A 14,917-nucleotide genomic window follows, 5' to 3' on the forward strand; every position below is an offset into this window, starting at 1 on the left:
GAGCTGATGGACACACAGTATTAAACTTTGCGGAAGTTACGAGAAGATTTATTCACAAATAAAGTTTCTGATATAGTATCTGGCATACTGAAGCTATACCAATCTTATCCATCAGTCAATTACATCACGAAGCATGAAGGTGCTACAGAAAGCAGATTGTACTCCACTGGTTTATAATACATGTAGCCAAAGGCAGGTTATTAGATCCAGAGGAGTAGAATTTTCTAAGAAAGTAGCTTTTTTGCCCTTTCCTGTATTTTCTGGCAAAAACAGCACACTGGAAACCTTATTCCCTGTGGCTAGGTCTTTGTAATATATCCGGAACGGGGACCCTTTGGAAGACCTTATTTTGAACTCCCCAGCTAATTTGTTGCCTGCCAGCAACCAATAATATACAGCTGTGGGCTATGTGTTGGGTTTTTCTTACTGCTTATTTGCTAGGCAGTTTACTTTTGTCGGTAAAGGTACGGGGGGGGGGGGGGGGAAATGTAAGTTCTTCTAAAATAAAAAATATTGGAAATAAAACGGTTTTACCCTGCATGGATTCAAGAAATTATCTTGATTCTGAACGAATCAAGCAATTACTGGCTGGACTTTTTCAACTAATTCATTTATTAAAATTGCTGAATCACTCACTGACCTCTCCTGCCCCTTGGATGAGAGAATGTTACATTAGCTGCACATTCAACTGGGCTGAAGATATGTGCTTGATGTTAGTCCAAACATACAACAGCATCCACTCCATATATTGATTTTTTCTTCAGTAGAGGGGGGGGGAGAAAACCCCTTCTCTCTGATCTGCCCAAGACTGGAAATAAGGCCTCCCCACCCACCTAAATGAAGTTGCCTCTGTTATCTCCGTATACGGAAAGGTGGGATTCAAATAATTTGACCACCGGTTCTCCGCCTTAATGATTTCTTCCAACAACCAGTTTCACCAAACTTCTGAGAAAGTTAACCACCGGTTCTCCCAAAGTGGTGCGAACTGGCTGAATCCCACCAATGCCTTCTTCTGCAGAAGACTAAAGATAGCAGAGACAAGATTTTGAAGAAAGAAGAAAGAAGAGACAGTGTTACCTATTCCCAAAGTCTTGCCCTGACATCATTAAGGAGAAAGGAAGTGTATATGAGGGGGAAAAAATCCAATTACTGGGCCAGATTCCTGCTTTAAACTCTCAAATAGAGATATTGAACTAGCATGATTTTTGTTTTCTCAAATCAGGGATCAGCAGCCTTTGTAGACTTAGTTAATAATTATTATTTTGGCTAAGGTAACATTAGGAAGGTGATTCTTGTGGGGGGAAGTGGGATACTTAAAAATAAATAGGAACGTCAAACCTTAAACAGGTGGTCCTTGACTTACAACAGTTTGTTGAGTGACCATTCAAAGTTACAATGGGATAGAAAAAAAAGGAATTATGACCATTTTTCATACTTATGACCATTACAGCACCCACATGGTCACATAATCAAAATTCAGACATTTGGCAACCGATTTGTATTTATGACAGTTGCAGTGTCTCAGGGTCATGTGGTCCCATTTTGAAATCTTCCAACAAGCAAAGTCAATGGATCCAGATTCACTTAACAACTGCGTTACTAACTTGAGAACCGCAGTGGTTCACTTAACAACTGTGGCAAAAAAGGTTGTAAAATGGGGCAAAATTCACTTAACAAATGTTTCAGAAACAGAAATTTGGGGGTCACTTGTGGTCATAAGTCGAGGACTGCCTGTAGGACTCTGTGTAATACAACAAAGACTTAAATGCACTATGGCTCCATGGATTGAATATGGAGATTTCTTTAAAATTGGATGTGATGGTTCCTTATCAGAGCTAAAGAAGCTAAAGGTCGGGGACTAAAGGGTCAAAGTTCAGGTTAGCTCATTCTTACAATTTCCTATTATGTCTAAGCTAAGCATGTGCACTTTCTATAAGTGAGAAGATATGTTGAAAAATGTGTGTTATTGTTTACATAACAGTTGCTATTGTTATGCCGACTTTTAAAATGATTTAAAAGTATTGCTTTGTCTCTTGCACATTCATAACACCTCTCTGCATTTCATTAAGGGACTCTAAGAGGAAAATTCCGATGAAAGATTAACAGGCTCAATATTTCCACACCTATAATTCATTCAATTAATTGTTATTAAGATATCACCTTGATTAATACTTTTTACTGAGTCCACAACTGCTGAAAGTAATATCAATAGGGAAAGAAAACATACATAGAAAACTTTGGACAGCTTATCAAGTTTAATAAAAGTTTTGACTTCTCTCTATTCAGAAGATGGATAGATGAAAAAATGGGAAGGGCGCCTTGAAGGTTGGGCATGTCTTTTATTTCTTTAAATGCCATAAAAGTCAATAGTTTTGCCTGTAAAAAATATATCACCAATACACTTAGCAATACACAGCTCTGAGTCTGAAATATTTTTGCCTGAAGAGCTCACTCTGATGCCGTGCTTTAATTTGGAAAGATAAACATAATCATAATGATTGTGAAGGAAAGCTTTAAAACATTTCCTGAAAGTTGTAAAAAGTCAATATGAGGTTATATTTACATAATAAACCATAATATCAACAACATCAATTGTTGCCAATTGATTGGAAGGGGCTAGAAATTTGGAGGTTCCAAGTTTCATTTATCAGGCACCTTTTGACATTCATTATTAGTGTGATTTACCGCATCTCACACACTGCTAAAGATAAAGACAGTCTTGGATTTAAGCCCAGCTCAGTCATTGTGTGTAATATCATGTGGTACAACAAGTTTAAAGGTGGAAGCCTTTCAAAGCAAATGGGATGTTTCTGCAATGATCTCAATGGATCATGAATTAGATTAGATTCTAAGGAATCACTTCCTATGAAAAGCTGTGACAAATTACATACTACATTCCAGCCAGGCTTACAAACTTACAGAGAATTTTTTAAAAGTTCATTAAGCCATCTAATTGTATATCAAGATGAAAACATATTTTTTTAAGTTTGCTTTGTTTTGTGAGGTCGTGATCACAAAATTATAGAAAAAAGGAAAAAGGGTGTTTACTTGGTTTTGCAGTATGCCACAACACACATGATGCCAACAACAAGGAGAGCAATGCAAATGCCAGTTATGGTCAACACCCTTTTCTGGTAGAGTTCCTCAGCTTCTAGAAAATGAGAAAATATAGATGGTTATAATATATACACTAGTTGGAAAAAACAAGAGATCACTAAATACAGCTTACAGTCTATCAATTTATAGCTACAGTGAAAGTATGACAAACTTTATGCTCAAAAATTACGAACTATATTCAGTATCACTGATGTGAGAAGCTTAAAATAAAGACAATTTAAGTTAAATTTAAATTAAATCAAATCAAATCACAATTCAATGTTTTGCTTAACATAATTTAAATTTTATGAAGCAGTCTAATGAAATAAAAACAAGGCACTGATAGAACAAGTCATTTTGTTTAAAAATGGGGTTTTCTTGCAAAGATAGCTGGGATAAAGATTGGACCTCCCTCCTCCCAATTTTCTCTTCACAGTCTCTTGTGGTAATTTAAAATATCCAGGTGTTTTTTCAATATTATTTTGGTCTACACCACAGGTGTCAAATTCGCGCGTCACGTTGTGTATTGCAATGTTTTTCCTTCACGGAGCTGGGATGGGCATGGCCTGCGCATTTGACACCCCTGATCTACACCAATCTTTACATAAGGAATGTTACATTCTACTTTGAATTTTGCTACACCACATGGGAAAATTGCATAATTCATCAGGAATTGACAGTAACATTTAAGTTTATCCACCCCTCCAATAGGCAGTATGCATTGTACCATAGACATTATATGGTTGATTGAATAGTAAACAAAAGATGATGGTATTTGGGTGAAAAAAATCTGTTCTACTGCAGTGATCTCAGTCTAAGATACTATAATCAATATGAACTAATTCTTAGGGCAAAACAATGTTTTGCCTGGAATGATAATCACATTCCACTTGGCAAAACATAGTTTATATGCTAAACAAAGGAAATGATACATTTAGGACACTGATACCAACGGTGCACAGGATTAAATACCAGAATGAGCCAGAACTTTGTACTTTTTTCTTTTTTTTCTTTATCTTATTTGGTTGCTCAAATTTATTTAGCTTTTAATTTAAAATTGTGCAGTCATATAGTTGCCAACCTCGAAGTATCCATCGTGTGAGCAACCGACAAGAATTTGCATTCATAATGGGAATATTTTTAGGAATATGACTATGCAGAATTAAAGAAAGGAGACTGGAAAAAATAGTACTCTTGGAAACAAGTTTGTCATCAGTGGAACAGGATTTGAAAATCTGTTACTTTTCTACTTTGCGATAGTTTGTATTTGGCAATTTCCTGGTCTGGTGTTCTTTGTATGTTTGCAGATAAGACATCTGTTAGGGCTTGCTTTGCCTTAGCCTGTTGTTTCAGATTGATTTTTGGCAATAAGCACTGTCAGGTCCCAAATTCCTGACTTCTGTGGTCACTGTTGCTCTAAGGATCCAAATATTTTCTTAGACACTGACCCAATATATAGTTTGACTATGTCATGTTGGCCAAGATCCAATAATTGGTCGTGTCTGCTGATATGCAAGGCCGCTTATTGATATGTAACCATTTTGAAGAGGGGAAAAACATGCTGTCTGGATTTTTTTTTAAATGGGAGATAAGATTTGATCAAATGCTTATTGCATAATTTTCAATGCTATTTTCAGCACACTACTTTCATATGGCAAAATGATCAAATTAAGGGGAGGCCATGCTCCTCTAGCTGAGAGTAAAATCCTAGTGAGCTTGGAAAGGTTCAGACTCATGTGAATGAAGGAATGTATGTTAACAGCTTTTGGTTTTCCCTTGAGTTATCAGATCATAACAGATTATAGGATAAAATATTTAATTGCAATCAATGGCCTCTTTATGTTTAGCTCCCCTTTGTGGAATTAATTATCCCTTGAAGAACATTTAGCTAAATCTCCTGAGGTTCAAAGGTACCGTATATACTCGAGTATAAGCCGAGTTTTTCAGCACGTTTTTTGTGCTGAAAAACGTCCCCTCGGCTTATACTCGGGTCTATACGGCTTATACTCGAGTTTTTTTTTAAGCCCTCGGCTTATACTCGAGTATATACGGCTTATACTCGAGTTTTTTTTCTTTTTCACATTTTACGGACGGCGGGAAGCCCTGCGGTGCAGTGAGAGGCGGGCGGGGGCCGCCAGCCTTCTCAGCTGAGGGAGGGAGGGTTTCCCCAACCGGTAGGTGCCTCATTTCCCACCCTCGGCTTATACTCGAGTCCCCAGTTTACCCCAGTTTTTGGGGTAAAATTGGGGACCTCGGCTTATACTCGGATCGGCTTATATTCGAGTATATACGGTACTTCTTTTTTTTTTGGACATTAATAAAATTGGAAGTACCTTTCTTGTTAATTTCAATATCTAATACTAATTTTAATGACAATACTGCCGGGATTTGAGACTATCTGAAAAAAAATCTATATTATGGTTTTTATCGTTTTGTTCGTACACTGCTCTTAGGTGTAAGGAATAGGCTACCCAGACACTAAATTTTCAGGCTCACTTACCATGAATTATGAATTTGTGTATAAATATATACATTGGAGAAAGTAAAGGTTATTTATTATCTCTTTCAGATTCTTGTTAAGAGCTATTAGTTATCCTCTCAAATTCCTTACATTCAATGGAATTTATATGAAGGAAACAGATTTTTAGGAACACAGTATATTTTCTCAAAATATTTGAGGAATATTCAAATATTTTGAGGAAATATACTATGAAATTCCAAATAAACCCAAACTAAAATTTAAAAACTATCTTTCAAACTTTCATACCTATGATACAATGCATATTATTGCTTCCTGCAAGCCAACCCCAATACAAACATTGATTAACGAGTTTCTCAACATATTTATACATAAATCAACATTGATTATGAACATAAGGAAGGAAGGATCAGTTTTGTGAGAAAATAAAACTAGAATGCTCAAATGATTATACAAACAAAAATCCAAGAACAAGAAGTAGAAGTACTGAAAGAAACACAAATATGGGAAGAGGGACAGGAGAGAAAGAAGAAGGGAAGGAACAGATGAAGGAAGGAAGAGGAGGAAGCTGAAGGGAAATATAAGGTTAGAAGTTGAAAAGTCAACTATAGGCCTGGCACAGCATGCTTGATAACTGGAAGGAAGAATAAGAAAAATGCTTGAAAGTAAGACTGAAGCGGAATTCAAAGGGATTTTACATACAGCATAACTCCTAACCTATGCTCTCCCGCAAGCACTGATAGATTAGCCAAATAGTGGAGTCTTATTACTATATAATGAGAGATAGCAAAAGCCATGCTTAACACAATCCAGTACATAGGGAATAATGCAGTTCTTAAAGGGTTAACAGAATTCTCTTTCTAGCGTCAATCATTAATTGGTTAAAATTATGTGTGCTTCCCTCCTGCCCACTGCCCAGGATGGGCGCACAAGTTGTGTGAGTTTTACATTAACCATAATAATAATAATAATAATAATAATAATAATAATAATAATAATAATAATAATAATAATAATAATATGGGATTTTTTCAGTGCTATATCATGATGGAGATGATGCATTGTGCCTTTCTAGTGACATTTTTTTATGGATGTTTAGTGCAATGCAAAAGCAGGGTGAGCCTTATTCAGTGTTCTCTCATTTTTTTCAGTCTCCTCATCGCTAATAGTCCTGCTCATTCTCTCTTGAGTTGTGTGATCTTGCTTGGAACTTTAACAATATGCATTTTCTGCAAAATCTCTTGTCGAGCGCATCCTCTTTTGCAGACTTTATGTCTCCTTCCCAATGGCTGCATTTATGCAGATACTACGGGATACGATGGTTTAGTATTCACATTACTAAACCAACATTCTCTTTTTTCAATCTACTTGGCTTCTATCCTTGGCCACATGCAGCATGATGCTAGTATGGATATATATATTTTAATATAGCTATGCACCAGCGATGGGATTCAGCCGGTTCATACTAATTTGGGTGAACCAGTTGTTAAATTATTCCCACCCGCCCTGCTATCAAAGTGGATCCTGGGCTCTGCCTGCACTGCAAGGAAGAAACGGGCAGCGGAGCGACCGGTGCGAGGGAAGGAGAAGGCCGCTTTCCCCCCTTCTCCTCCCTGCTCCTCCTCCTCCCCTCATGCCAGCAGCTCCATTTCCCACTTCTCAATGGCAGCACAGCACCCAGGATCCATTTGGATAGTTGGGGAGGGTGGTTTAACAAGCAGGTTGGCCATCGTGGGAGGGTTACCCCGCACGTGCAGTGAAGCTGGAGGACGGGGATGAGCCACACCTCCCACGACAGCCAACCTGACCCTGAGCGAACCGGTTGTTAAATTATTTGAATCCCGCTACTGCTCTGCACCATGAGATTTATAGCCAATCATATGACATCGGGGGAAAGTCCTGCCACATAGCGAGGTTCTGGAATTGGCAATGTGGAATAATTATGAAATAATTGTGAAAAAATATGTCGGTATGGATGTGTTAGCTATAGGCTACATTTTCCCTTCCTTCTTTTATGAATGAGGCCATACAAGTGTTTAATATAATGTTGCCAGGCATGTAATGTGACATCAATACGTATATTATCCTGGCTGGGCAACATAGCGAAGAAGTCCTAAACAGCAGTGAAACAAAAGCATCCAGAGCTGAACAAAATATGAAAGGAAGAACACCACTATTTTGCCAATGGATGTCCACTCACTCATACTTGCATATCTGAAGCGTCGCAATGGGCGTGTAAGCTTACGCTTAGAAATACAAGTATACCCACCACCACTTTAAAATCATTTCTAGCCAAAACAGTTTAAATGTTAAAATTTAAGTCCTGAGTAAGGTCTAATTTAGAGTTTGAAGCAGCATTCAATTAAATAAGAATAGGAGATGAAGGAAACAAGTCATGTGGTAAGAACAGACCTTTCCATATCACCTCTTCAACCTCAAAATAAATTTCTGGTCTGAATAACAAGGAAAGAACTGTAGCTCTGAAATAATTAATTACAGGTTCAGTCCCCATTTCTCTTCACTTAGAACGGGAAAAACAGACCTAATTCTGAAGGCCCATAGCTTGGTCTTCACATTTTATAGTGCCCCCACTTTCTCTGTATTCCACCTTCTTTCCTCTTCTGCCCATTGTATACGTGGTCCTTAAGACCACAACTGACCCAACATTTGCATTGCCAAGCAAGACATTTGTTAAGTAAGTTTTGCCCCATTTTATGACCTTTCTTGCCACAGTTGTTAAGTGAATCACTGCAGTTTTTAAGTTATTATCATGATTGTTAAGTGAATCTGATTTCCCCATTGACTTGGCTTCTCAGAAGGTTGCAAAAGGTGGTCACATCACTCTGGGAATGCATGTAAAAAAATCATTAATGTGATAAGTGCAAAAAATGCCCATAAGTCACTTTTTCGGTGCTATTGTAACTTTGAAGGGTTACTAACCAAATGGTTGTAAGTCAGTAACTACCTGTATAACCTTTTTCCTTTGCATGGTGCAAATCCAACAAGTATTTTCATTCAGTTGTTTTAGGGAAATATGTAAATAATGGTTATATAGAATGACTTCAAGTTACTCCTAATATTTTCCAAAAAGGAGACTTCTCCTTGTTATTTGCTGAATGTTTTACCAGCAGTTAATTTCATACGTGAAAATTGCATAGGTATTTTCAGAGATAGCAGCAGTAATATATTGTTGCAAATTTTTTAAAAAATGCCAAGTTATCCATCAGAAAAGTTCATTTCCTGTCTTTTGTGGGCATCTTAAGCACATTCCACAGTGTGTGTGCATTTCTCTCTGTTTTTGTCTCTCTCACAGATATACAAACAGACACAAACAAACAAACACACACAGGCGTACGGTTATGAAAGCTGAGTTAAGTGTAAATAGGGAGCTGGCAAAGGCTGTTATAGCTGTATGATCCCTTTTGAAGCACAAGGAAGTTGGTTAGGAATTGAAGGTGAGGAAATGAAAAAAAAAGTTTTCAATCTTTCAGCAAGCTAAAAGGAATGATTGGTCCATACCCATAAATTCAATCCCAAGATGTTCTGCCAATGCAGAAAGTTGACATAAAAAGAAAGAAAAGGGAAAATAGTTTCAGAAAAGAGTAATACACCTTACTGAAAAAAACAAATTGCACATGGATATTATACCTATTAGGTGTTTGCACACTGAGACAGGACAAATGCCATAAGGTTAATGGTGCAGAGCTCATGTAAGCTTTCACAGGCTCTTTTTAAAAAACTATTTAGAAAAATATTGGCTCTAAACCAAACCACACAATGGTACCTGCATATAATTTAAATAACATGATGACTTCAACAATGTATTTTAACCCTTAAAGATATTACTGACGTATCTGGGTTTATTATATCATCTATGTCACATTTCAGGTCCAAAATATCCCCAAATAAAACATGTTCCTTAGTATACCTATGATCCATAGCGGGGAACTAATCTTGGAATTCGCTAGACATAAAACTACCCTGTTCCTTGTTTTTCAATCTTAGCAACTAAGACTTGTAGACGTTAATTCCCAAAATTCCCTAGTCTGCATTTTGGGAACTGAAGTCTATACATCTTAAAAGTTGGTGAGATTGAGAAACACTGCTTTAGTCTGCTGTAGGCAGAATTAGGTTTAGTCTACTCCAAGCTCACGATAGTGGGGACAAAGTATAAATTTATACCATTCTGTAACCTGTGGTGGTAGTAGCCTCTTCTGAGATTTTAAATCTGATTTGGAACACTTCTTAGATCATAAAAAGTAATGAGAAGAATTACTGAAATTGTTGTATGTTATGAAGCCTCAAAAAAAAAAAAGTGAGAATCAATCTGATCAGAGGCAGATTTACGAGTACCTTTGTAAAACCATGAAACGATGTATAAACATTATGAGTTTCGGAATACTACATAATAACAATATTGACTCTTACGAGTGAATTTTTTTCCTTCTTTTTCTAATAGAAGTGGGAGCAGAAAACAATGGCATTGCAGCAGATAATGACTAAAAAGGGACTGTGTGTAGTTTCAAATGCCTACCTCCCATATGGGGTGCCTGTTATGTTCTGGCTACTGTAATTGCTGAAATTAATTCAGACAGCATAATTTGTTACAATGAAACTATACTGATACTTCAGCCACAGTACAGAATTACTTCCATCTTTAGTTGTTAATTAATTGTTTGATACTATTATAGACAGACTAATACAGATTGAAAATCTACTTCATTGCAATATTGGGAATGTGCATAATGCATGGATTACGGTTTTTTAAAAAAATAAACGATAAAATTAGACTGCTGGCTTTATAAAACTTTCAGTGATTACTCACAGCTTTGCTATGTTATCATTTAATTCTTGTATCAAACTATAACTGCTATATTTATCATTCAGGAGCAATTGCTGATTCCTTTCTATAGGTGAGTATATACTATATTTGTTTTCACTTCTTATATGTTAAAATATTCCCAGCAGTGTACAATCAGTCATATTTTAAGGTTTAAATAAAATACATAGGTTTTCCCACATACTTAAGAGCCAATGTTACTTGCTTACATGAACACTACTAATAATACATATTAGTTACAGTTGCATAGAAGTTTCAGTAGAATTAGTGACATGCTCATGCATAAATATTATTGCATATGGTAGTTCACAGCTAAAATCATGCATAAGGAACATGCACTGCTTATTCTAACTCCAGAATAAATGCATTCCAATTAACATTTGAAATTCATATGTTCTCTTGATTTTTAAAGTCTCAGTCATGCTTGCTAATAAGTTCAGTGCTAAATATATTGCTCCATATACACACAGTATTACATAGCTACTATGATTTTATTTACTATGTCTGCCTTGAATGTTAAAATTTATAATAACTTATTTAAATAATTATCACACAGGGACACAGCCTATAAATAGCAAAGTGATAGCACTTTGCTTGTACTTTGCTGTTAAAACTCTGTTTTCTTAGACACAGAAGAAGCAGCTTTGTAATTTTGTGGGGAGCAGCTTTGTAATTTTTCTTTTTTTGTTTGTTTGTTTAGGCAGTTCTGCCTACGTAGACGTGTATCATCATACCCCTAAGCTCAATTCTGTAGTGCTTTGAAGTTGAGCACCACCATCATCATCATCTATGCATGAATTTAATGAAGTTACCAAAATTGTAATGAAACAATTTAAAATCTAAAATAATTTGGCTTTAGGACAGAACATAGTGATTTATTCTATTATCCCTTAGGAACCTCTCATTCCCCCCCCCTCCCGCCTCTAATTTCAAAGGTAGATAAGCCTAAACCAAGTAAAAATTACTTTTAGTAATTTCGCTGACTGTCTGTTTTGCAGCGAAGGAGATTTCTACATTGCCTGAAACTGGTGGACCTCTGCTTGTTGAATGCCAACAAGATAATGTAAAATTTATCCTCAAAATTAATCTTAATTGGCTGAATATAGAATGCAATTAAAAGGCAGGATGGTGGGTATCACAGGCGATCATTAGGGAGCAGGCACCCTGGGTGGCAATTAGAGAGGATGGATTGGTGCCACAAGAGGTTGGTCATAACAGTAGGCTGCCCCAAATATTCATTACATGGTGATGAGGGTGCTGCAATGGCTGGAACTCTGAAATTGGGTTATAAATCCATTTTTTCAGCACCATGGTAACTTTGAACAGGCATTGAGTGAATGGACATAACTTGAGGACTACTTATATCCCTTAGAACTGGAAACCACCGAGGATTACGTTTTGTGATGTTGGAGGGTTATTGATGGGATTAATATACAAGAAGCAATCTGGCAATTTTCTAAAAAGTTATTTGTATCAGTAGTAACTACATCTTATAAAATTACTTTGTCTATTTTTTTTGTATTCATTTTATCTTAGACTACATTATAAAATAAATCCTCATTAGGTGTTTTACAGCTACTCACAGGCAAACCACTGTATAAATGTGACTTTGAAGTTACTATACTAATTAGCAAAAGAAAAACAAAACTTTTTTTTGGTATATCTGTACTTATATCTGACCATCTGAAACTGCTTCATTTTGGGTTATTCTTGTGGGATGCAAATGTATATTCACTTAATATATTATTAAAGCTTTAAAAGAGACCTTTGGTATATATATTCTAGGTAAAAGGGTTATCATGGTATGTGAACGTATTTAAGGAGTCCAGAATTTTTTAGCGTTCAGATAGAGCTGAAGTCAGTATCTATCTATCTATCTATCTATCTATCTATCTATCTATCTATCTATCTATCTATCTATCTATCTATCATCTACCATCTACAAATAAAGGATTCAATTGTTATTCTAGATAAGCAGAGACTTCCTGTTCATATTATGCCTTCACTTATTCTTGGTTCCTAAACATTTTATATAATAGGAAACAAGTTACAAAATTCTTCCAAATATATTTAGGTAATGAAAATATCAAGAACAAGCTCTCTACTAATTGACTTTTTAACCCAAGAAAAATACCAGGCAATATTAATTCAAAAACCCCTCCTTGGGAAATCGCTTCTAATTTAGAAGCTGAGTGCTTAGGATGGTTATAAATTATTCATATATTTTTTTCACAGACATGAAAAATGTAACCCATATGACTGATGCACACTACCCTTGCCAATGGAAATTAAACAGGATCATCATGAAGCAGCTGACATTTTTCACTGCTGTTGAATAAACCATCAAGGGCTGTTTAGTAGGGCTCTGCACATTTCAAAAATGATTTGAAAGAAATGCTTTGGGCCATGTGCAAAAACAGGTTCTCTCTGCTACTCATTAAAGCAGGTCATAGTTTTGTTTTGTTTTTTTGGTTCAGGCTTCTTCAGGAGTTTAAAGAAGAGATGCCACTGCTTTAAGGAAACACTCATTAAATGAACATGACACTCTTTAAGCATTAGTATTCCACTGACAACTTAATCAAAAATATTAGGATATGCATAAAACTGTAAGAAATCTCTATGGCAAACTCTGCAGTCATAAAGTGTTCACATCATATAATCTCATGGCCAGTTTTAGATTTGGACTTACTGGTAATGAATTATGGGGAGATAGAGTCTGTAACATTTCTACAGGAAGTCAGACTACAAAAGATTGTTGTTTTCCAAAATCTCATTGGATCTGTCCAAATTCTTGGGTAACTCTAAAACAGCTCTTTAGAACCCTACTAAACATTTGTTATGAGGGCAAAGCAAAATATATTAACATTCATTTAACCAGAATCAGTTAATCTTGCAATTCAATATATAAATCTGAATTGTGACATGTACGCCATATAAATGGCATTCTCTTATTTATGTTAAGTTGGATATTTTTTAAAAATTAACTAGAACCATTGTCCTCAAATATTCTTCAGCACCGTTTATTGATTGTATTTGATAAAGGATGATGTAATCATGTTTTATATCCAATTTCCTCCATGACTATTGCTCAGAAATATTTCATTTGGATTAGATTTGGATAGTTATAGCTTTGTAATGATATTTAGCCTTATGTTCATATTTAGCTCCTTGAACAGCTATTAATTGGAATCAATACCATTCCTCCCCCCCCCCCCTTCATTGTTATTATTCCAATTTTGCTGAAGTCTCGACATTGCTTGGACAATCATTACCATGCAAACAGGCAGAAGCAATCAAGATTAAGGTTCATGGAATCCATTTAGTAATAAAAGAAAATCTGAGGAAAGATGCGACTAGGAGAAAGCAGCACCAAACTGAGCATGCTCCTATTCAGGCAGAGACAGAAAGGAAGTGGACGTACTGTAGAAGCTGGCCATTACGTAGTTTTGACAGCGATCACCAGTAAATTCATTTGGGCACCTGAGAGTAAAAACAAAAACAAAAAGAAAGAGAAAACAGAGAAAAAGAAAAAGAGGCAATTATATGCTAAGAGGCTCCTTGAGTGACTGCAGGCAGAACTTTGATGAATTCATCTTCAGAAATTGGGCCTGTTTCTTATTGCCAAGAAAGTGAAAAAGTTTTGAAGAAAAAAAAATGGCTTCACAAATACCAATTTAAGGAGGAAGGTGATTAATTTTAGTAAATATGAAAGTACAACACCTGAAATGACAACTTGATATTATTGTCATTAGTCAGTTAACTTGAATGCAATGTTTACACTAGCCAGCTTTTTTAAAAAATTAAGGCTAAAGCCTCAGAGATTCCGGATAAGAATACTTGCAATGACAACCAGAACAATAAAGAATTGCTGCAATTACCAAAACAATAATAGGTGTTTGGTGCTGTCAAATCTGCACAGAATGGTCAAAGGCAAAAGAAAAAGATCCCAGTTTAAACTGAAGAGTGAAAACATCAAATGATAGCGATTTTGATTGCTGTAATTTGGGGAGAAAACAGATTTCATCTTATTTTAAAACATACTTTGTGGACTTTTTGGCAATTTATGGACTTTCATGGGTACAACTTCAGCACATCGTGGTCCAGAGAATCCATCCTGACACCTAAAGGCAAAAATGTGATCCACAATTTAAAAAGAGAAGAACCCAGGGGTAGAGAAAATCCTATTCTGTTTCTATGGCACATGAGACTCCTCTAAAAGACCTCGGAGAAAGAATTTAAAATGAAAATGGATGACAAAAGCATTGCATTTTTATTTAAACAAACTCTGTGTCACCAAAAGACAACCACAAATAACAAAACTAAAACATTCAATCAAAGAAAGTAACGCTGAAGACAAATTTTCAGCTGATGTTTCTCTTTCTAGAATGCTGTACCATGAATTCATTGGTGCTTTCAGCATTTATTTTGATGGAAAGATCAATTAAAGATATTATCTTTTTCTCTACTGTCATATCCATTGATATTTTAATAAATATGCAGAA

At 35.8% G+C, this 14,917-nt stretch overlaps 1 protein-coding gene across 8 annotated transcripts in view; it reads right to left on the reverse strand.

Annotated features, from left to right (window-relative positions):
- NRG1 (neuregulin 1) overlaps window positions 1-14,917 on the reverse strand; it is a 144,388-nt gene that overhangs the window by 15,020 nt on the left and 114,451 nt on the right. For 3 of the 8 annotated variants that reach the window (XM_058165828.1, XM_058165835.1, XM_058165832.1), the window contains 3 exons: window positions 13,837-13,895; window positions 9,095-9,118; window positions 3,049-3,151 (listed from right to left, as the gene is read on the reverse strand). In XM_058165828.1, coding sequence (XP_058021811.1) covers window positions 3,049-3,151; window positions 9,095-9,118; window positions 13,837-13,895 — 186 coding nt within the window. Of the gene's footprint in view, window positions 1-3,048; window positions 3,152-9,094; window positions 9,119-13,836; window positions 13,896-14,456; window positions 14,537-14,917 lie in introns of all 8 variants that reach the window. The other 5 variants (XM_058165831.1, XM_058165836.1, XM_058165829.1 and 2 more) reach the window with 3 other exon arrangements.

The sequence above is a fragment of the Ahaetulla prasina genome, chromosome 2, assembly GCF_028640845.1.
Source record: "Ahaetulla prasina isolate Xishuangbanna chromosome 2, ASM2864084v1, whole genome shotgun sequence".
Taxonomy (NCBI): domain Eukaryota; kingdom Metazoa; phylum Chordata; class Lepidosauria; order Squamata; family Colubridae; genus Ahaetulla; species Ahaetulla prasina.